The 24,206-nt window shown below is 37.3% G+C and overlaps 1 protein-coding gene across 8 annotated transcripts in view; it reads left to right on the top strand.

Annotated features, from left to right (window-relative positions):
• QKI (QKI, KH domain containing RNA binding) overlaps positions 1-24,206 on the top strand; it is a 115,076-nt gene that overhangs the window by 45,216 nt on the left and 45,654 nt on the right. For 7 of the 8 annotated variants that reach the window (XR_006740426.1, XM_036420373.2, XM_036420369.2 and 4 more), the window contains exon 3: positions 6,747-6,863. The exons of the other annotated variant lie outside the window; for it this stretch is intronic. Coding sequence is in view for 6 of the 7 variants with exons in the window: in XM_036420373.2 (XP_036276266.1) it covers positions 6,747-6,863 (117 nt within the window). In the remaining variant the exon portion in view is untranslated. The remainder of the gene's footprint in view (positions 1-6,746; positions 6,864-24,206) is intronic. 8 annotated transcript variants of the gene reach the window in all.

Raw genomic sequence — 24,206 nt, 5'->3', positions numbered from 1 at the left:
CAGGGGATGTCTTATCTTTCCATGCGCTAGGTCTTATTTTCGGAGGATGTCTTATTTTCGGGGAAACACGGTATCATGATGACATGCATTGTCGAAGATTTCTCAGTTGGATAAATGCCTTTTCAAGTCTTTTTCAAGCTTATAGGATCCAAGCCTGGCAACAGTAGTAATATAGATTTACAATGTTATTCATAGTACTATTGTCTCATAATAACACTCTTTGTTACTAGTAGAGCAAGAGTTTTATGTTCCCTTTCAAAGGGTTTTCCTGGGTTTGCAGAGAAAATTTGGCTAGTTATAGCTTCTGAATTAGTATAAGGTATTGCTGTTTGTTTTTAAAGGTTGTCACCTGCAAATTGGCAGATTACTTTAGTGAAGGTCATTTTCATTACTTTTGGTGTTTGGGATTTGAAGTTTATTTTTTATATCACTGAAAGAGTGTATTGGGGGCCTTCAAAGTTTAATAATGTTAAGAATAATAAGCCTTCTCAGAGTCTTAAATGTTGATACTTTTTTGTAAAATAACATTTTAATATTTAAAAAGCTAGCAATTCAGAAGGACAAATTAAAAGATGGGGTTAGTTATTAAGGAAGAACTATTGCTTATAAGCAAGTGTTTTCAGCCTCAGTTGAGATACAATTATGTCTATGATTTTTCCATCCAAAAAGTTTGTTAAGATCTGCTCTGTTAAAATTACTGTTGGAAAAGATTTATAAATCAGTTTGATACCTAGTCCAGGTATCTAACACCCATATCTTTCAGATTCTCACTGAAAAAAATAAAAGTAATATAAATACAAAATTGGAGAGAAGCTTGTTTCTCAGTGGTATTTACATTTTGGAAACATTGAGGTGTTTGTTTGCTATTAATGGGAAGGGAGATGTGCTGATTTGCTCTTGGCTTGGCCCTTCTTGAAAGAGCAATGTTGGTAGTCAGTAACAGCCTTTCTACTCTAGTCCCCGCCCTCCAGCATGGGCAAGTGGCACAGGCTGTGGAGTAGTGGAAGGTTATACCGCTCTTAAGTTGACCACCCATCTTAGTTCCGGCTTATATTAGGTGACCTACATTTACTTTGTGAGTGAAAAACTCAGCATTTACGCCTTTTCGTGGTTTGAATTTGGTGAGCAGACAGCTCGCATAGTTTTTGATAGAACTAGGGACACTGAAATCAAACTTCTACAGGAGGTTCTTTGAGCTGGATAGAGCTACTTATTTCATTTGGGAAGCATATTGTATGTCTTCAGAACAAAACTCTTCAGAACAAAACAGTTTGTATATAAAGTAGGTACTTCTGAAATCTAGTTTGACTACTGTAGAAAATTGCTTTTCCCAAGTCTGAGAACATTATTAAACAGGCTACCCAGCAGAAATTTGTTCATCTCTGTGTTTCACATTGGTATGATAATTTTTTTCTTCATTAATTGATAAGGAATTTATTGAGCTTAAAATGTGTCTATGTTTTATTGTTTGATATTATAGAAGTGATCATTTTGATTAGTATGGCTATTTAAAGAAGTATAAATTTGCAATTTTTAAGGATAGATTAAAACAAAAGAAAAATAAATTTGCAAATTTATTAGGAGCATGAGGCTAAAGAAGAGATTTGAGTTAAATCAGTAAAATTTGGTATCATTCTTCCAGAACGTTGTGTGTGGCCTGTGATAGGCACCTGACACCAGAATAAGAGGTATAATCCTTACTCTCACGGTACTGTTACAGATACAGGGCCTAATCTAAGGCAGCTGAAATTGAAGAAAAGGGGACAGAATAATGAAAATCTTAAGATTTCTTAGTCTGTTACCTGTGGGAGGCTAAGAATGAGAGAGGGCCTTACTGGTGGTGCTATTCATTGAGAATAGAGAATAGAGAAGGAGTCGGTTTTATCATTAGCATTGTATAGGAATCAAGAGGAAGAGATGATAAGCATACCATGGTGACAGAAGGTCGTTTAGTTATAAGCCACCGAAAGCTGAGTTGTATTGAACGAGGGTAACACAAGATAATGATCAAGAGGTCAGGTGGGACTAAAATTTGTGCTCCAGACCTGTCACTTTCAGAGCTGAATTAATAATTTTGTAACAGTGTGTGAGGCAGGTAATAGTTATGCAGCAAAACTTAGGAAATCCATTTTAGAGAGCTTATGCACTATTTAATGAATGGTCAGAACACACATTTCATCATCATGTCTTACATTCTGGTCTGAGGTGTCACTTGTAAGCTCAATCTTGAATTCAATAATCACATTCTCTTTCTCTTTTTTGAACTTTTACATATGTGTCATTGAAATATTCATATAAATAGTTCAATTAAGATGAAAAGGATGTATATGATGCTTATGAAGACAGTGGTCCCAATCCATAAAGACAGATGAAAATACCGAGAAGGTTCGGTGTGGTTACGTAGAAATAGTGAAATGATACATTATGGGATGTAGGTGAAGAAGACATTGCAAAAATAATAACTTTGACTCTGAAGAGAATTGTGTTTTTTTCTTGTTCTTCTTTCTAAGAGAAATAGCAACATCAGTGATGAGAGTTTTTATAAACTTCCTACTAAACATTTTGAATGAGCAACAAGAATGAGAAAATTGAATGTGAGTTCTGATGTGACCAGGGCATATGTTTAAGGTCTTGAGGAGAAAGGCATTATACTATGTTGATTAATCTAGGTGTTCTAGGGTTTGGGCTACTTTTGTCATCTGTCATGTATTAAATATAGACTGCAGAGGTAACTGCCTTCCAGGTTACCCTCTTAAGGGACTTAGTACATGTAGTGTTGCCAAGCAGTAGAAGCTGGCTCATATGGGAGCACTCAGTAATAAAACATACTTCTACATATTCAACACGGATGCCATAGGGAGTGACATAGTCTTTGCACTCATGATATTTCTGTATTGAAATGGAAAGTGGATATCACAGTTTTCTTTTTATGACATGGTCTGTCATTTGGAATTTATCCAGAGATCAGTCAGCCCGGCTTAACTATTTGAGAAATTTCTGAACTGTATTAAGATTTCTTGTGCTGCATATGACTTAGTGATTGATTTATTACTAGTGAATGAAAAAAAATGTTATGATTTCTGTGGACATTTTTAAGTTGTATCATTCAACAGTTTGAACAAGTATTAGTTTCTTCTATGTGCTGTGTGTGTGTGAGGTACCATGAAGTGAAAAAACAAAAATCAGGAACTGGTTCCTGACTTGGGAATGGCCTGCAAGAGACAGCTGATCATGGCATCCCGTGTGCTAGGCTCTTTGAGGCTGGACACAAAGCACCCTGAGATGTCACTGTGGAGGAGGAAACGGACAGCTGCTAGAGCAGCCGTCACCAACTGGTGGTCCATGGGGTCCGAAAGGTTGGCGACCGCTGGCCTAGAGATGATGATAAGGAAATCACAGAAGAAACGTGAGCTCAGTGTGTGTCATGAGAGGCATTTGACATGGTTGTTGAGAAGGAAGGACGGAAAAAGGTGTGACGGAAAATTTTAAAGTACCTGCCCTTTTCAGAGAACATGAATTACTTATATGTGTGAACAGCAAGGTGGTAGCAAAATAAAGGTTTGAAAAGTAAGTGGAATCTTTTAAAGGGTTTTGTGCGTAATAAGAGTTTGTATCTTGAGCTGTCATATTTTATCATATACTTATATCATAAAACTGTTGTTGGCTTTAATGCCTCGTATTTTTATTTTAGTTGTCTAGGTAATTTCCCCCAAAACACTTGTTATATAGCTTCTGGAGGATATTTTCTTATTCACTTGATTTTTAAAAAATGGTTTTAGACTCTTTCCCAAGTATATCTATACTCAAAAGGTGATTTGCCATAAATTAGGATATCTAAATTCATATGCCACAGAGGTCAGATTTCGGTTATTACTGGTTACTGTTTTTCCCCTTTAAAAAGCTGCTGGTAAAAGTGCCTCTTCCTGCATAGCCATTAGAAGATGTGTATAAAGTTCACATATGTGAGAAGTTTTTCAAAAATGATTCCTATACTAATTATTAGGTAACATAGAAGACATGTTGCTTATCTAGAATTAATTTGAAGATAGAAAAGTAATAAGCCATTTGTCTCCCCAGATGAAGACATTTTTATATATTCATTCTGGTCCTTTTAATTAAAAACAGTTGAACTTAATGTTATCCATAGGTTCTGTGACTTTAAGCAAAATAAAGAATAATGAAACCAATTTTTACCATAAGTTAATTGACATAAAAAAGAGTTAAGTTCCTAGGGTATCTCATCAGCGTTACACAGAAACAGCATTGAACGAGATGATGTTATTTGAGGACCTGCAGTACTGCTAAATAGTCATAATTCTCTCATCTTACACACTTCCATAAGATAGCTCACTGGTGTTGATTACACTTGAGGTAGTTCATTATTTTATTTTATTTTTTTGTCATTTGCTAAGTAAAGGCTTCATCAACAAATATATGTGTGTGTGTTTCATACCTATTATGTCACTTAAGTGATATAATGTAAGTTTGTAAGGTATCTAATTAAAATTCACTTTAGAAATAGTAGACGCACTATTTTAAAACATTATTAATCTGTGTAGAAAATAATCCAAAGAAATGCATACTTTACAGAATATTCCAAAGTTTTAAGCAGAAGTTACTATTTAACATTTCTTAGAAGTGATTCACTGAAATGCTTTTGGTGATCCATTTTTTTTATTAGTTACCTCTTTTGACAGCATGTCACAGGAAGTTTTATCTTATTTGTAGATATCTTAAAAGGTTAATGGAAAAACTTACCATAATTCTTTGTATATTGTCATTGGTAGAAATCTATTCTGTTTAAAATGAAGTGAGCATCAGTGAATAACATTAGACATAATTGTTGTTAACCTCTTCTTTAGAAAATAACTTGCCACTTGGCATAAGTGTAGGTGAGCCATGGAGAAGGTCTGTACTTAAAACAGTAGGGTGAACGAATTCTTTTTTCTTTCTTTCTTGCTCTTTGGGAATTTCAAGTTGCAGTTAGCTCAGGCTGTTTGAAATTATTATTTTTGAATATGTTGTGACATTGTTTTAATTGCACGAAGCTGCAGAACTAGCATGATAAATCAACACAATGAATTTTAATGCAAGGCAAATGATATTAAATTGGCTGCAGTAGACAAAGCAGCTGCTATGATTAATTTTTTCATTCTCCACTTACAATATTCTGAGAAGGATGACCTTGACAGTTTCTACTGAATTAGAATTCCAGTGGTATGCACTTTAACAGACTTGAGCTTTGTTGGTTCTTGGGTAATAAAGCTTGGTTCATTTTTAAGGTCATGAAAATTTTGTGTTATAGATTTAATATGTTGGTTTTGACTGCTTTTAAAACATTGCTCATTGATAAATAGTAACTGTAAGGATGACTTAGCTGTGGTGAAGTCTTTCTCTGTATAGTTCTAATGCCATGGTTCCAGCAGAAGAGGAAATCTTAAAAGCAGCAGGAAGTGCAGGGCCCCGGGTTGGGTAAAGAGGCGAAGAACGAGGCAGGGATAAGGGGTGTGTACAGAGATGTTCAGGCAAATTTCAGAATGGGGGACCCTGGAGAGCTAGATCAGGTGCTTAGAGGACAGTCTCAGCTTTGGATGGGAAAAGTTGTATCAAAATCTGAGGGAGAGGACTTTCTTCCAGCAATCCTCATGCACCACCCATCTTTCGTTTGTGAGTCTCCGAAACTGTACTGCTGGTCAGCAGCTTAGTGAGACAGTCAGAGCCATGGAGGCACAGAAGACTGGAGAAGTGCTGCCCTAGCTTAAGCCTTGAGAGTAGTGAATTCTAGCTTCTGACTTTTACGGAATAACATGCTAGCAGTGGCTCATGTGCATGGAAAAAATAGGAAGCTGTATGCATGAGAATCATTACTTTTGGATTTTTGTGGAAGTGATAGTATTTTATCTCATGTGAGTGAGGAAATTTACTTTTCAGTGTTCAGAGTTAATCTATGTCTTGCTCCCCACCTCCCCTTGAAAGATAAACTTCTCTATATGAAGGCTAAAAGTTTCTGTTGAGGGATGCTAATTCTTTATTTATGCAATTGTTTTTATCACTCCCCTGTTCACAAAAAGAGTTAAGCCTCCTTGCAAAAATAGTATAAGTTAAAGGTAGAAATGAGGGGGGAAATAAGCGTACAGGCATAAAACTTGTAAGGAATGTGATGAAAAAGCATTTACTTTCAAGACTTAAATGTTTAGTTTAGTACAGGGTGGAATCCACATTTGGCCACCAGAGTAGAGTTCTGACAGGCAGCCCAAAAGTATGGTCTCTGAACAGTTGCTTAAGAGAAAGTATAGCTTGTTAGATAAGTAATAGGAATTTCACCCAAGGATTTTAGTTAAAAACAGCAATAAATATTATTTAACATTAAGAACAGTTCCCTGAACACCATCATTAAAGAGTTTTGTAAAAGACATTCGCATTTTTATATGGTATCTTAAGATTTTGTTATATGCTTTGGTTTAGATTACATGTTAATGGACAGTTCAGTATTGTACCTTTTTCAGGCAGATGTTCTTAATTTATAATTTGTACTAATACATATGAAAATTTCATGCTAAACAATGAGTTATTATAACACCCCTCCCCCAAACTTGGCAAGACATTTATAAGGACTCTTAATTTTATTTCAACTTATTATTAAAAAGTATTTCATTTGAGCAAGTGAATATATATTTTAAAATAATTTTAATAGCTATAAATTCAAGCAAGAGAATAATATATGCTGACTTTTTTTCCCCCCCCAGTTTAATTTTGTTGGGAGAATCCTTGGACCTAGAGGACTTACAGCTAAACAGCTTGAAGCAGAAACGGGATGTAAAATTATGGTCCGGGGAAAAGGCTCAATGAGGGATAAGAAGAAGGTAAGTTTTTAAAAATGGAGGCAAGTCTTTCTATGAATAATTTGATTAAACTTTTGCATTCTAATAAAATATTCAGGTCTTTTGTGTATAAAGCACATACACATTATTTCATGTCAGAAGCATGAACATTTTAAAGGTGAAGTCATGATTTTGCCCTGCTAATTATCATTTTTCATTTAGCCAACTATATTAACACTCAGTACATCTTTTTAACTTTGGTCTTTATAATCGAGGAACTTCCAGTTTGGGAATTAGCCAAACTATAATGTGTATATAAAAGTATGTAACTAAAAGTTTGGGAAATCTAAAATGTTTGAGATTTGTATGAGAACAGTCACATAAATAAGTTTGCATGTATGTCAAATCATTTGGAGAGTTAGTCAACAGAAAAGGAAGGCTTTTAATTAGCCTCAGTTTGGTTTCATCAACATTCTGTGTTGATCACAAGTTTTCTAGACATTTTACTTTAAAGTATATTGTTTCTGGTTTTCATTTTTCTTGCTACCTCTTGTTTTTCTATTTAAATTAATAAAGGTCTAACTATATACTTTAAATATTGTTTTTAGAAGGTTTTATTTGCCTATTTTCCTTTTGTCGAGTAAATACTTTTGACTTTCTATTTGTGTAAAAAATGTTTGACTTCCTTTTTTTTTTTTTTTTTTTTTTTTTTTTTTTTTTTTTTTTTTTTTTTTAGTAACTACATTTCATTGACAATTGATTAAACTTATTGTTAGGAAGGGTTGTTGTTTTAATTTTTTAAACACATTGCCTTGAGAGGGCTAGCAAATGATAGCATATGCTTCAGTCATGTTGCAGCATGTACATTGAACTGCTTTGTGGAGCTCATGGAACCAACAGCAGACCTGAAAGGTATTCCCACTGGATGCTGATGGGCTGCTTTTCTGAGCTTCCCACCTCCTTGTGTAAGCTCTCTCATTTACCAAATCTCAGGCACTCTTTCTCCCTGTAGATAAAGAGTCGCTAAGAAGTTGAGGGTAAAAAATCCTCACTGATATTATCTTTTAATCTTACCACGTTTTCTTGTCATCTGAGTTTAAATATACTTGGAGGCAAGCTTGTGAGTTCCCCTTCAGCTTATTTAGGTATATTTAAAACATTTTATTAGGATCTTAAATATTAGATTCTAGATTCTGATTCAACTAAGTGACATGCATTTTTGTGTTGCCATCAGTTTTGGTTCCCATGCTTGCACTTACGGTTGCATTGGCATTAAATAGTGCAATTTCATAGCCTGGTCACAAGGAGGAGGAATCTTGACAACCGAGGACAAATGAATCTTCACCAAAAGATTATTGTATCTATTAGTTTAAAAAGCTACTGTTATCAGGCAGTTAACAAAGCATGCTTTTTTCCTCTTCTCAGCGTCTCTTAATTCTGTACAGTGGCCTGCGCTTGTGTCACTGGTGCACGAGGCATTGTGGACAAGAGCTTGCAGGTGTGTAGTGAGACGCCATGAGTCTGTGTGGTTAGGGTGGACTTGCAGCCTGAAGACCACATTCTGCTCTTGGCAGAAGAACAGAATGGTTAGAGAGTGAGTTCTGCAGTCACATTGCTTTGCTGTGCATCTTGGTTCTGTCACTCAGCAGATTAGCTTGTCTCTGCCTGGAATGTAGAGTGGGACCAGTAATGTCACTCATCTCTTCTGGTGGCTGGGAGGGTTCAGTTAGTGCTAAAACACTAGGAACTGTGTTTTAATGTATATTAAGTGATCAGTTAATGTTAATAATGGTTCTTAATAAGTTTAGCCAATACTGTTTGATAGTACACTTTGTGTTTAAACTCATAGGTGCAGTTTTTTAAACTCTGGAAATGAGTCCTGTGACCTTTGAAAGTCCCAGATTCTCATGGCTTTCCTATGCTGTGTGTCTGGTTGTTGGTGTGTCCATATCCTGCCTGTCTATTTTGTTCTTAGCCTCAAGTAGAAGCAGTTTATACATTTTACTTATTTTTGTTTGTAATATTGTCTGCTGAAATTTAAAAGAGCTTACAGAATGAATGTACATGCAAGATAATATAGGACACCAAAAATTGGCTATAGATTGCATTTTTAATTTTATTAAAAGCTACAGGTGAACATACCTTGGGCATATCAAGTTAATTAGAATGGCTTCCATATATATGTTTGATATTAGGGTGTGTGAATTTTGTGAAGAATTTATAGACTTAGAATACTAGGAATGCTTTCTGTAATCTTAATTTAAATGGATTACACATAATAAATTAACTAAATCATCTTGGGTTATGCTGTAATGTTAATAAAGTCAAAATGGAAAGTACTGTTGTTTGTTGGCTGTTTTGAAAAAAGACAATGACAAACAGATGGAGACAAAAAGAGGTATTGATGTAAAGAAGAAGCCTGGTTGAGGTATATTTCTGGTGTTTCTACTTTTTTTCCCCCTGTAGAGTTGTCAATTTATGCCAAGTGAAGAAAGCTAGAGATTAATATCATTTTACTTCTGATGATTGAATAGTTGTTTATTGATCTGAGTCACAAGGAGATGAAATCCTTTACTTGTCTGGTAAACTCAGTGCTTATGGAGCATTGCTCTGTGCTTGATGAATCCCTGCCACGTGGTAGGATCTGGGAAGGAACACATGGTTTATTTAGGTAATACACGAAGGCATAGATGCCCTCCTGCCCCGACTCTCCAGACTCCATAAAAGATTTTGTAAATAGAGAAAACCATAAACCCTATGTGCTTTAATTTTGTTGGGAAGATAGCTGCTGGTTTGCAGCAATGGAGTGAATATGCCACTTCAAACTTTATTCTCTTGGATTGATATTACTTTTAACATTATTGATGGCTACGATAGCATTGATTTTGAATAACACGGAACCTAAGAGCAGGAGCTGCAGGCAGTCAGACTTCATGAGAGGCGGGGAAGCTTGTCTGTGCCAGCCAGCATAGGGCGCTGCTCATCTCCAGTGAGTGGCCTGGGCCTGTCTCCGGTAGTCGGTGGTCAGTAGATGGTAACGGGTCCACAAGTGGAAGCCAGTGCTTATGGATAGTCCTTGTGAATTTAGTATAGTCTGTATCATGAATCATTCTAAGTGCTTTCTTCACATTTAGTTCATCTGAGTTTTACTATTTCCATTATGTAGGTGAGGAAACTGAGGCTCAAGGTGGTTGAGTAATTTGCCATAGGTCAGCTGCCAAAAAGGCAGCAAAGTTTGAACCTAATCTTCTAATTATACACCATCCCTAAGAGTGACATCAGCCTCAGGAATATTAGAAGAACTTGACTACTGAGTACTCTAAACTTTTGCTATGAAGGCAGTGTGGTTGGTTCCTCTAAGCTTTTTGTTCAGTTCCTCAGTGATAATATATTTTGAAATTTTTCTATGCATCATCCTTTTTATTTTCAGAAATTCTCCTTTAGACAGGATTTAATCCCTTGTTTCCTGTTGGGAAACAAATACTCGAACAGATTAGAGATGCTAGAGAAATAATATTGAGGAAAGAATACGGTTGATTTTTTTTATTTTTTATTTTTTGTAGGAGTTTTTTGGTTTGTTTGTTTTTGAAGTTTTTGCAGGGGCCACATGAAGGGCTGTGTGGAAATGTCTCCTGCTAGAAGGAATGGCCTCTCCGAAACACAGAATAGTGTAGCGGATGAAACAGGGAAGTCCTTAAAGGGAAGACTATTGTGTACGTAATTAGATACTTGGTAGATGATAGTGGAGACCAGTTACGGTGTTACAGTGGTAAGTGAAGTACACCTTTGGAAATCTTTAGGAATGGTCTTTGTAGGGAACACTCTTTGGAGACTTTTCTTATCCACATCCATTAGTTTATACACACACAACACCCCCTGTCATTAACAGGAGGAGCTAAGAAGCCACGCCTATGTTTCCCAACAGTGTTGATGGGTGAAATGTGTTCAGTTTGATTAAAGCCAGCTCAGTCAAATGTTGTGTCTTCTGGAAACATCCAGTGAGACTCCGCAATTGTAGTTAGAGCTCTGTGCTTGGAGTGAAGGAATGTGTGCTCAGAGGGTCAGGTGGCCCTTCTGGGGCTGCTGATCACAATGCCGATGGGAGCTGCTGCTTCACCTGTAGTGTCTCATTCAGACCAGCAGCAGCCTCAGAAGATGGTTTTACGCTTCCAGCTATTATCCAGTCCCTTATTTCTGAATGACAACTGCACCAAATTCAAACACATCATGAGACATTCAAACTCTACAAATTGTCCTTATGAGATTATGGGCTTTGAATTTAAAATCAGATACGTCTGATTTTAAAGTTTTAATTCTGTTTTTAACTTTACATTTGTTTCCCAAATATATTTACCCATAGAATCTTTTTTAAGAGATGTTTCTATAACTTCTTGAAAAAACTACATTCTTTTGTGAATATGATTTATAAAATGTTATTAGAGAAGGCATATTTTATAATTGTAAACATAAGTAGACCTTAATATCATTTTACGGGCTATTTTTCATATATGTACATTACACATTTTCTCATTTCTATTTTTATGGTTAATATATATTTTAATACGTGATATTTTTAGGAAAGTTTAAAAGTACAGATGGTCTGAAAAAAATACTAAATTGTACCTGATTCTTTCTCTCTAGATCAGTGGTCCCCAACCTGCTTTTAGCCACGACCCACCTAAGCATCTCTAAAATCCTGATCCTCCCTCCATATAACATATAATTCTTACTCAAAAAGTGAGCTCCTGTTCTTGTGGGGGAAGCCTAAAAGGCCACGAACTTGGTCTAAATAAGCTTCCGAAGAACATGGCATCCATGAAAGAGAAAAAGAAAAGAACAGAACAGTTGAAGTACTGAGGAAGAAATTGATAAAAATATAGTGATATGAAAAAATAGGAAATAGTTTCAAAACATAGAGAACTGAAATGCATAAATGTGTCACAATATATATTTACATACCGTATATGAGACTCCTAGAACCATAAGAAATGCAAAACATTCACTGAGTAACTCATTCTCAAATTGCCCCCTTAAATCACATGGCCCCCCGGTGGGGCGTGTGCCCGTGTTGGGAGCCACTGCTCCAGATGCCACTCTTGTTGACAGTTCGGTACCATGTCTTCTTGTAGATTGTGCTTCATGAAGTTATATGCATGTTCACATGAGCTGTCGGACATGATGCTTCATCATTAACATTTTCTCCTGCAGCTCTGTTCTGTCCTGTGTCAATTCGCCAGATGGTTGAGCATTAGAATGTTTTAGACTTTGTGCTGGGTGATGGGAAGCACCAGTTTTCGGTGGACATACTAAAGTGGCTGTGGTCAATATGACATACCAGCAAGTACAAGCATGTTTCCCAATAGCCTGTTGTGTTACGTAGCTTTCTTTTAGCATAGGTCTAATTTGTTTTAAAACCTTTCATCATGGTGAATTTTAAATAGTCTTTATTCACACCCAGTGTCAGTGTTGCCTGTCTCCTTCCACATGTGCCCTCACCCCCCCTGCTGTTCCCGCAGATGATTTGGGGAGTAAATTCCAAACATAATTTCGCTTGTAAATGCTTTATTAGTTTCTAAAATAGAAAGGCTCTTTGTTATTGTGTTTATTTTTTTTATCACATTTTCTTTATGTCATCAAATACCTCGTCAGTGTTCAGTTTCTCCCCTGTCCCATAAATGTACATTTAAAAGTTTGTCTGAATAGCATCCAAATGAAGGCTATATACGTAGCAGTTGATTGATCGGGCTCTTCGTGTCACTCTCCCCCTCTGCCCATTTCTCTCGGCTGGCAGTGTGTTTGTAGAGGAGCTGAGCTGTTTGTCCTGAGGAATTCCTGTGGATGTAGCTGATTGCATGTTCATGGTGGTGGTTAACTCTGTTCCTGTGTTTGTTGTAAATAGTAACAAAGTTTTCACCACATTCAGATCGCCTGCCTTCCCTTCCTCATTTTCTTCCTTTCTGAAGACTATTTCACAAGCACTGTTATGGTGGGGGCACAGAAAATCCAGTTTCCTCTCTCTGATTTTAGCAGTCATTGGTGATTGTTTCTTAGGTTCTTTTTTCAGAAGGAGTTACAAAATAGCTATATCCTGTTTTCTTCATTACTACCAGCAAGATTTACTTTTATAGGAAAAGCTGAATAAACACTCAGTTCCTTATTCACTAGTTTTAAAATAGACAGTTGACTCCTAGGAACCCTGCAAAGGTGAAAAGAGTGTTTGTTTTCTTTTGAGTATCATTCTGAATGCTGCATTGACACCGTTTCGATGTTTCAGTTCTTTGCAGTTAATGCTTCTAACTAATTACTATGTTTGGCCTGTGGGTATCTCTTCAAGGTCCTTTTGACACAGTTGTAGTTTTGTGACTAGTAACTTTGCTTTTGCTTTCTGGTGGAGTACATAGTCCATGCTCATCTTTTAGTATTTCTTCTCCAGAATTAGAATCAGCCGTTCTTTAAGAGACCTTGGTTACTGTTAGTGGAAATAATATTTAGGGATTGCAGTCTGGGTTGCAGCTATGCTCATTATTTGTAGACCTTTTCAGCACAGAGATAGGATACACAATCAAACACACACACAAATATAGATATGTTTGTACATGTTCATTCTTATTCAAAACCAAGTTTACAGGGTTTTATTTAAGTGATCTTTTTATCTGTATTGTCTTTCTATCACACTGAAAATCCTGGTTTCTAAAGATTCATTTACTATATTCTAAAATACACAACACATGCCAGAATTACAATAAGGACACTAGCCAACAACACTGTCCAGGGGAAATTTTCTGCAGTTCTTGTCACTTTCTTTGGTCTTTGGTTGTTTTTCTTTAATTGAATTGAGGGGAAGGAGGAAGGGAAGAAAGAGGAGAGGAGAGGGACACATCAATAGGGACTGAACCTGCAAACCGGGTATGTGCCCCGACCAGAAATCAAACCCAGGATCTTTATGTGTATGGAAGCCCAGCCAGCCAAGCCGCACCAGCCAGGGCAGCAGTTCTTATTACTTTAGGGTATATTTCACCTGAGAAACAAATTACTGTTTTAAAACAAGAGTTTTTTATTGTGTAAGTTATACCATCATATGGATATACAGTTAAGCTCATTTGGTTTTCAGTTTTAAGAATTGCTTAAATTATTTTTCTATTACTTGCAACATTTCCAATGGTTTCAAAGTCAAATGTATAATGTAGGAAATTTTCAGAGAAGTCTAGCTTTTATTTCTGGTTCCTTTATTTATTTCCCCCTTTGCCGTTTGTGTAAATTTTTAATTTAGTTTTTGGTTTAGCTTTCTATTTCCTTTTTTTTTTTAATGTAAATTTACAGAAGTATGACAATTGTGTATTGTGTGTAATTTCTCTTTTTTCATAGATCGTTATGCAGTCTACACTTTTCTATACCTTGCTGAGTATATATTTACTTAATGGTATATTGTTGAGTATATAAAAATAGTTCTATTCCTTTTAATAACTTTACCATATCCCATTGTGTGGATATACTATGAATTATTTCAACATTCCCCTGTTAATGGACATTTGAATTGATCCTAGGCTTTGTTGTTAAACGTAGGCAGAGAGTGCTGCTTTGAATAGCAGCATCTTTATTATGTACATCTTTACATGTATTTGCTAGTTTATATTTTGGTTAGAATTCTAGAAGTGCTATTACAATATGTAATTTTGCTAGGTAGGTCTAAGTTCCTATTTCTAGGGATGCTTATTTTGCATTACCATGAGCAATCAATTTCTTAATAGATTCTCCAATAGATTTAAACTTTTATATTTTATGAGGAGATGTTAAAGACATTTTTAAACAAGCTATTCCATAAGTAAATGTGTGTGGGGGGGGGGGGGGAGGGGGAGTGTTAACAACGTCATTGCTCTTGTGAACATTGCAGCCATCTCTGGTTTCCCAGTTAGTCATTTTACTTGCAATATATTGCTATTTTCCCATCAAGCCCATTTAAAATAATGGTTAGACATAGCTGAAGTGGTATTATTGTAACAGGACTTGAGGTATATTATAATTGTAATAAATTTCTAGTTGGGCCAAGATGCTAATTACTATTTAAAATGTTTTCAAGAGAAAAAGTTAATATGATTTTCTATTAGATTACATGCCCTTTTTTCAGCTAGGATTCCTCATATGAAACACAGAACTTAGAAATTCTTCAGTTTTACTGGAAGTGCTTCATAATGAGTATCATTATAGATGTGTAGGAGAGAAGTTAGTCATCCATAATTTATGCCTTGGGCCAGGCATTAAGACTTCATTCTCTTGTAACCCTATGAGGAATGGTTTTTTTCCTACACTTTATTATTATTTTTTAGAATTTATTTCAGATAGAGGATGGGAGAGGGAGAGAGAGAGATAGAAACATCAGTGATGAGAGAGAATTGTTAATCAACTATCTCCTGCACGCCCCCTACCAGCAATCCAGCCCGAAACCCAGGCATGCACTCTGACCAGGAATGGGGAGCTATAACCTCCTGGTTCATAGGTCGATGCCCTACCTCTGAGCCAAATCTGTGGGCTTTCCCTCTACTTTCCATTTCTACCTTGCATCCCCTCTTTGCAGTCAGAAGAGACTGAATAAAGGCCGCAGGCAAATGACCAGCCTTAGCTTTGTCTAGAAAGTCCTTTCTTGAGTTGAGATAAAATCTTTATCTTGGAAACTTAAGTTCTTTGATCTTAACTTTACTTCGAATTCAAAACAAATATATTCTTTTAAACCTTAGAGCCTCTGACATATTGATTACAGTACTTATGTATTGAATACATCCTACTTGAGCTATGAACTAATTCTCAAGCAGCGTGAGACTTTTTTTCAGTGTAACGGCACATGACATTTCATTCAACCTCAAGTGATTGTTTTTGTTTTTTTGTTTTGTTTTCAAGGGAAAGGAAGGCCTACTTTTCTGGAATAGTTTAAATCAGTGTTTTTCAAATGATGTGAAATAAAAGACCATCTCAAAAAAAGTAAAATCTAATGTTTCTTATCAGAGAAATTTCTAAAATATGTAAACTTAAACCTATTTAGAACTTTTTATGTCACAGGCAAAATTATCCAGTTAGAATGCTGTGAATGTTTCTTAAACACCTTTGATTTCTATCCTTGCAAGCTACACTGCCAAGCAGCACTGGTTGGAATGGTTGTAATACCAGCTTGTCGCATGATCTGCTGGGTTCTCAGGACTGTAAACTGGCCCCCAGGTCCACTCTTGCTCCTCTCCACACTTCTCACCCTCTTGTTTTTGCTGTGCATGTTTTTAAAATAATTTTGTTAGAATATTGACATTTTTGTTCATTTGGTTACATGTTCATTACGGCCTCAGGTGGCTTAGCCTTATTTTAACATAGAAGAGGATAAAGGAGTGCAATAAAAATTCAGTGCTTTTTTCCAGATTGGATAGTATTTCCCTACACTTAGAGTCGCTTTGCCCACATTGATTAACAAACATGAAGGATTAGAAATAAACACTTTACTATTATTTATTTTAAAGTGCAGTTATTAAATTTTGTGAAAAACTCTTTGAAGGGTAAAAAGATGTACCCAGTGAAAATAAACCTTTGTTTTCATTAAAGTAACCATTTAAGTAGCTTGTAAAACTTAAGCTAATTACTCTGCCATAGACCTAATACCAAGAAGAGTTAATTACCCATGCCTAATGAAATGAGACATGAGTTTCAGTGAAAAGGGAGAGTCCCTTTTATCACTAGATGCTGCTAATGATTCTTTTAAAATTAAGACTTGATTGGATTGCAGTCAGTTTGGTTAAGGAACATGTGAGCACCTTACAGCTGTGTAGTCTTAACAAATGTTCTTTTTAGAAGGCTCAGTTCTCTGTTGACAGAATTGCTAGTAGAATCTTGCTTATGTTATATTATTCTGCATCAATTGATCAAGGAACTTCAATTGGAAAGTTTTTCAGTCATAAATATTTTTTGGCATTTATCTTTATTGTTAAGTATTACAGATGACCCTTTTTCCACCAATTCCCCTCCTGTACCCCACTTCCACTCCCACTTCAGGCCTTTACCTTCATTAATATGACTGAACTGTCTTATCCATTTCAGTCATATTAATGAAAAATTACTAGGCTGTTTCATAAGCCTAGTGACCCATTCTATTCTATGTTTATTTTTATATTTACTCCTTTTGTTATCACTGTTTAAAGATCACTGTTTAAAGATATTATATTGTTCTTTTTATTTTAAAACGTTACTTTTTAAAATATATTTTTACTGATTTCAGAGAGGAAGGGAGAGGGAGAGAGAGAAACATCAATGATGAGAGAGAATTATTGATCGGCTGCCTCCTGCACGCCCTCAACTGGGGATCAAGTCCGCAACCTGGGCCTGTGCTCTAACCTGGAATTGGACTAACAACCTTTCTGTGCACAACTGTGCCCATTGGCCATGCTTCCGGTACCTTTAATTCCTCATTGTAGGCTATCCTCTCCCTAAAGAAGACAAGGGTCTTAGTGCACTCTACCTATCAAATGCTCCCTCTCCTTCTATTAAAGACTAGAGGCCCAGTGCCCAGTGCCCAGTGCATGAATTTGTGCACCATTAGGGTCCCTCAGCCTGGTCTGCAGGATTGGGCTGAAACTGTGCTCCAAAATCGCCCAAGGAGTCCCAGATTCCAAGGGACCACTAGGGCACGATTGTGGCTGGGGAGGATCACAGGAGGTTGGCCAGCCCAGGAGGGACCTCAGGAGGGCTTCAGGGCATGTCTGGCCCATCTTGCTCAGTCCCCAGCAGGAAGCTAACCTACTGGTCAGAGCGTCTGGCCCCTGGTGGTCAGTGCACGTCATAGCTAGCGGTTGAGCTGCCTTAGCATATGTTGATTGGTTGAATGGACGACCGGACACTTAGCATATTAGGCTTTCATTATATAGGAATTTATAGGATTTTATTTCTCTGAGGGAACAATTAGTCCACAACTTATAAGCTCTGTGTAGCCAAAATAGGTGATATCGCAGTTCAGTTTAGTTCTTTTGGTCAAATGTACCCATTTCTGTACCCACCCTAATTAGTACAGTAATTAGGAATTTATATATATGGGTGGGACAAGTCATCTCACCTCATTATTCTTCTCTAGGAACGCCTTAGCATTATTGACCATTTGTAATTCTTTATTTTTAAGTCACAGATTGTCATAGGACCAGGATGAAAGCACTGCCTGTGGGTCCAAAAATATTACTACTTTGAGTATCACGTTATTGAAGCGATTCGTTTTGTGAGTGATTTGATACTTAGAAAAGAGTAAAAAGAAATAATAGTTAAAAATGTTTCAAAGAGGACTTCATAAGTTTTTCTTTTAACTTAAATGTTTTGTCAAATTCAAATACCTGTATTCTAAACATAGAAGACTAATCATTTTGCATAGAAAATATTATTTGTAAGAATCTAATGTAAATAAAGTTTTGTATAATTTCACCTTTGTAAATAAGATTAATTTCTAGTAACTTGTATTCGTTTAAATTATAGGATTATTAACTAAAATAAGAAACCAGTGAGTAATTGGAAATACAAGGGCAGTCACAGCAAAGTATCATATTTTAAAGTGGTCACAGTAGTAAAAACAAATGATCTCTTACAAAATCAAAATTCTTAATTTAGAAAGCCTTTCAGGTTTAGTGTAGAAACAATATAAATACTGGGATTTATTTTTTATTTTATTTTATTTTATTTTATTTTTTAAAATAAATATTTTTATTGATTTTTTTACAGAGAGATAGAGAGTTAGAAACATCAATGAGAGACAATCATCGACCAGCTGCCTCTTGCCCCCTACTGGGGATGTGCTCAGAACCAAGGTACATACATGCCCTTGCCCGGAATCGAACCTGGGACCTTTCAGTCCGCAGGCTGACACTCTATCCACTGGGATTTATTTTAAAAATATAATCATTTAGAGGTGTTACATATATGTTGATTTATATTTTGAGACGAATGTGTTTGTGACCTGATTTATTTTATTTATGGGTATTTTATCTGTCTATGTCCATAGAAAATCATAAACACTTTTAAAATTAATTGTTTTTTGATTTTTAAAAAATATATTTTATTGATTTTTTACAGAGAGGTAGGGAGAGAGATAGAGAGCCAGAAACGTCGATGAGAGAAAAACATCGACCAGCTGCCTCCTGTACACACCCTACCAGGGATGTGTCTGCAACCAATGTACATGCCCTTGCCCGGAATCGAACCTGGGACCTTTTCAGTCTGCAGACTGACGCTCTACCACTGAGCCAAACCGGTTTCGGCTAAAGTTAATTGTTTTTATTATGAAAATGTGAACAATATCTGCACATATATTATTATTAGGATAAATTTATAGGAGTGTAATTTGTTGTTTGAAAAAGTGTTACCAAAATGGCTAATTAAAGCCACTCTTTAAAATTAAAAGCTCACTCAGTGGAAATGAAAATGTTTGTATATGAATCGCCTCTAAAATTGGGGATGTCATTTTTTTAAGGGGACAAAAACATACTTTTCCAAGTATTTTTGATTAGCAAGGGTAAATCTATTAATATATGTTTGGATATTAATGTTCACTTTTGTATCATGTGGCTTACCATTGCTATTACCCCAAGCCTTTGCTCTTGTCTTTTCATTTAATTATTTTGAAAAAAATAACTACACCTATAGACAAAATTGTAAGAGGGCTACCATGAATTCTTGTATACCTTCACCTAGATTTGCCATTTTAAAAGCATTTGTACAATTCTGAACCCTGTATGTGTTCTGTCTCTGTCTATACACGTATATGTATATACATACACTTACACACACTGGCAGATTTCATGTTTACAAATTCGCCTACTTGCTAAAGTTTACTAGTAATTCCTAAATTAAGAAGTGTGGCTCGTGATTTCACAGTCATGTATGGACATGTTCAGATTGGCAGAATGATTTGACTCCCCTAACACTCTTGTTCTCAGCTGAGGTTGAATAAGGCAACACCAGTTCACTAATTGTGAATAAGAGTTCTTTTCATCATGCATTTTGTGCTATATTTTGGCAGTTCTGGTGTTAAAATGCCCCCTCAGTCCCTCCCCAGCACAGTGGGTCGCTGTCCAGTGTTTCTAAGCACAAGAACGCTCCGTGCATGCGCTGGAGAAGCTTCCTTTGGGAGTGGCTTTCCTGCCATGACTCGGCCGGGCGGGCTGAATAGGATCTCTTGAAACATAAGCACACAGGCAGGGCTATGTTGATTGGCTGATGAAAATGTGACTCGAGGCTGGTCTGAGCATAACTTTGTATTTCTTCTAGGAGCAAACCCTGTATTTTCTCAGGAACAGTGGGTCAGTATTCTCTAATTCGGTGTTTGCACTGACTTTATAGAACATCATTAAGGAGAATTGACGAGTGTGTGTGTGTAAGAGAGATTGATTGATTGATTCTGTCCCAGAATTCTGACCAGATCACACATTTCACTGGTATCTGATTTGGAATAGTTCCTCAGCTTATAGTCCTTCATGATTTACACGTTTCTTTCTCAGGATTAGATACAGACTATGCATTTTTGGTAAGAATATTTTTAAAAAGGGATGTTGTGTCCTCAGCACATCATATTAGCAGATATGTTGGTCCCATTTTTATGTTAACTTGGATCATTTGGTTAAAATGGTATCAGTCATATTTTTTCACTGTAGAAGTAACTCCCCTTTTAAATTAATAATCAAGGGGGGGTACTTTACAACTTTGTAAATATCCCCTTCCCAACAAAATGTTGGCTAGTGGTTTTAGCTTTGATTAATGACTCTTGCTCAAACCTGTCATTACCGTAACACAGGTGTTTGCAAAACAGTTGTTTTTCTAACTTCGTTATTTCTGATAGGTTAAGATCTCTTTCTATATTATATATGTACTAGAAGGTCAATGCAGGAAGATGCGTGCAAGAATGGCCTGCCTTTCCCTGGCTGCTGGCACTGCTTTTGTGCTCTGGCCTCAGAGCTGCCTCTTTCCACTCAGACCCTGGAGCCACCTCTTCCTGCTCCAGCCCCGCCTTCCCATACTTCCCAGAGGCCTCCAGTGGCTGGGGTGGTGTGGAATGCCTGTGTCGTTGCCATGCATATGCAAATTAACCTGTCATCTTTGTTGGGTTGATTTGTATACTCGCTCCTGAATGGCTGGTGGGTGTCACAAAGATATGGTTAATTTGGATCTTTTTCTTTTATTAGTGTAGATTCCTCCTGCCTCTCCCCAACCCACCCTTGTTGATTTTATTTTTATTTTTTTAAAATATATTTTATTGATTTTTTTTACAGAGAGGAAGGAGAGGAATAGAGAGCTAGAAACATCAATGAGAGAGAAACATTGACCAGTTGCCTCCTGCACACCCCCTGCTGGGGTTGTGCCTGCAACCAATGTACATGCTCTTGACCAGAATCGAACCTGGGACCATTCAGTCCACAGGCCAATGCTCTATCCATTGAGCCAAACCGGTTTTGGCTTGATTTTAGAATTTCTATTCCCTGACTGGAATCTGTGAATTCCAGACTGCATTCGTACTGGGACTGTGGAGTGGGGGTAGGGAATGGTAAGGACAGCAGTTACCATTGTGTTGTGTTGGTGGTGGTAAGGCTGCCGCACACTGAGCACTTACTGTGATTAAGGTGCTGCTTTGTCAGCCCATGTGAATTAACCCATTTAATCCTCAGACAGCCCTGTGAGGTAGCTGCTGTTGCTATTCTAGTTTTACCCATGAGGAAATGGAGGCCTAGGGAGCTTACCCAACTTGTGATAAACTGGCTTGTGAGCTCTCTAATATGATTTGAACTCAGCCTGGCTTGAGTGTGTGAGTTTAATCACTGCATTGTGCTTTTCCTCGGTAGTCTTCTGTTTTCCTTATTTCTAGTCTTTCTGTTTTTCTCCAGCAGCCAGAGTGAATTTCCCAGTAATCGTTCATTTATTTCCATGTCTTCAGTAAGAGCCGCTCTGTGTGGTGGCTCTACAAGGCTTCTCTTCCTTTGTCCACTCTGTGCCTGGGCTCCTGCCTTTGTTTTGAATGCACTGATGTTGTCAGTGCAGGGCTTTGGTCTCACTAGGCCCTTTGCCTGGAGTACTCTTGTCCTGGTAGCTGTGACTTGATCCCTACATTATTCTCCTCCTCATAGTGTTCCTAGAGACCCGGTGCACGCCATTTATGCACTTGGGGGGGAGGGTCCCTCATCCAGGTCTGCACCCTTTAGTCGGACATCCTTAGCGCTGCCAAGGAGGGAGGAGAGGCGTGGCTGAGCCGTGCTCCCTCTGTGGGAGCGCAATGACCACCAGGGGGTAGCTCCTGCGTTGAGCATCTGCCCCCTGGTGGTCAGTGCACATCATAGAGACCGGTCGGTTGCCGTTTGGTTGATTTTCATATTACCCTTTTATTATATAGGATTTTCAAATATCTTCCATATTGTCAATCCCATCTTATTACCCTTACACGTTTTATTCACAAGTTATTTGCCATGTAGAATATTTCTTCTACCTTACAAATTTATTAAGTAATTTATTAAGTTGTGTGGTTTTTTAAAAAACTTTCTTTACTCTGGATCAGACAGGAAACTGGGAGGTTGTTGTTCTTGTGGAGCTTAACTTAGAAAGGAAGCCAGGAAATAAACAGGTAAGGAAATGATCAGGGCAGTTTTAGTAGTGATATAATTAAGTGTGGCCATTGTGGGTAGCTGACACGGGCAGGTTTCTGGGTGAGATGAAAACAAGTGCAAAGGCACTGAGACAGGAATGAGAACTCTAAGGAATGACAAGGGCCGGCTGGGTGGGGAGAATGGGAAGAAAGGTTGGAGAGGGGTCTGGACAGACGGCCTCTCTGTACACTTGGGAAGGAGTTTGACTTTCCCTGGAAGAGCAGTTGGAAGGCATGGGGGGTAGGTTTAAGCAGGAGTGGCCTGACCTGACACTGTTTAAAAGAATTGTCTCAAGACACTCAGTAGTTATACCCTGGTATAACTACATGGGTAAGAAGTGAAGTGGTGGGATTCGCAGTTACTGAGGTGGGACGGAGCATGGTCGGATCTGGGAGCTTCTCCAGGTGTGTTTCACTTCAGCACTGTTGGAGTCCTTCACTCAACGTCTGCTAGTCTTCCTGCCCAAATTCCCAAAGCCACTGTTCCCTAGACGCACAGTTCAATCTCTAGTTACATGGTTGCTTCCAGTTTCCGTACCAGGTGCAGAAAACTGTACTTAAATATAAACGACTGATGCATATTTAAATTACAAAAAAGAGAAAGACAATAGGTGCATTTTCAGTTGGTGATTAAATTTGAGGTTGAAATTTAAAGCCTAAAAGTAAAATTAATTGTCAGGGTATAGAGACAGGACATCAGTGGCCATCGCAGTTTTTCAGGTCACACCTATGCATCTTCCTGAGCGGCCTCCCTCCGGAACATACATGGTTCTTCACACCGATGCCAGGGAGAAGCTTGTAAAGCAAACCCATAAAGTAAGATGAAGGAGTTTCTCAAAAAATGGTCGGAACATTTAGAAGTGATATTTTATTTTCTGGTAATAGGTGTCATTTAGCAGACAGTTTTAAATTGTATATTTAAACTTTTCAACACTTCTGGAAGTAACCCTAATGATAGGAGTTTAGGTGTGTCCTTTCTGCCTCCCACCCTGCAAACATGTACTAGGTTGACGAGAGATTTATTCTAAGGATGTGTTTGGAAAGTTTTAACATTTAACAAAACCCAAGGCATTTGAGGCAGAGATGTTTTTTAGACAATAGTTGTTTAATGAGCTGCTTGTATATACAAGAGAGGAGAATGGGCCTGATTGCTCACAATCTGATGTTTCAAAGTCTTTTTCCGGATCTTATGCATTTGCTATCTAATTGCTATGTAATCAAAACTAAGTGAACTGTAACTACTGGAAACTCTAAAATGAAAGGCAATCATCTGTACTGGGAGGAGGGGAAATCCCTCTCCATGCCAGCGAGCTGAATATTAGCATGATCATCTCCTCGTTAATTATAGGTGTCTGACTGCAGTAACTGTATGCTTGAGGAGTGAGGAGGTGGCTGTGACCCTGAACCGCCAGCTCTGCTTTGTCCTAGCCTAGCACTGGCTGTGCGAGAAGTCAGCATTCATTGTGTGTTTCGGTGATAGAGGGATTGTGCCAGAGTGGCTGTTAATTATTTGCTTTGTTTGATATGGAAAGTAGTGGTTCCACATTTTTCTTCCTACCAGTGACACACTCAATTAAAAGGTGTATTAAGCAGCTGGAATGCCCTCCTTTATCTGTTGGGGGGACATGAGGTGAAGAAAATTAACTTGACTTTTTCCAGCTGTTTGTTGGCAGTTTTGTTTTGGTAAATCGTTTTGAGAATAGAAAACTTTTCTAAGATGTGTCCTTTATGTCTTTGTAGATTTTAAAAAA

This window comes from Pipistrellus kuhlii, unplaced genomic scaffold (assembly GCF_014108245.1).
Source record: "Pipistrellus kuhlii isolate mPipKuh1 unplaced genomic scaffold, mPipKuh1.p scaffold_m20_p_67, whole genome shotgun sequence".
In the NCBI taxonomy this organism is placed as follows: Eukaryota; Metazoa; Chordata; class Mammalia; order Chiroptera; family Vespertilionidae; genus Pipistrellus; species Pipistrellus kuhlii.
The sequence above is the reverse complement of the archived record's forward strand: the minus strand, read 5'-3'. Positions and strand labels throughout refer to the sequence as shown.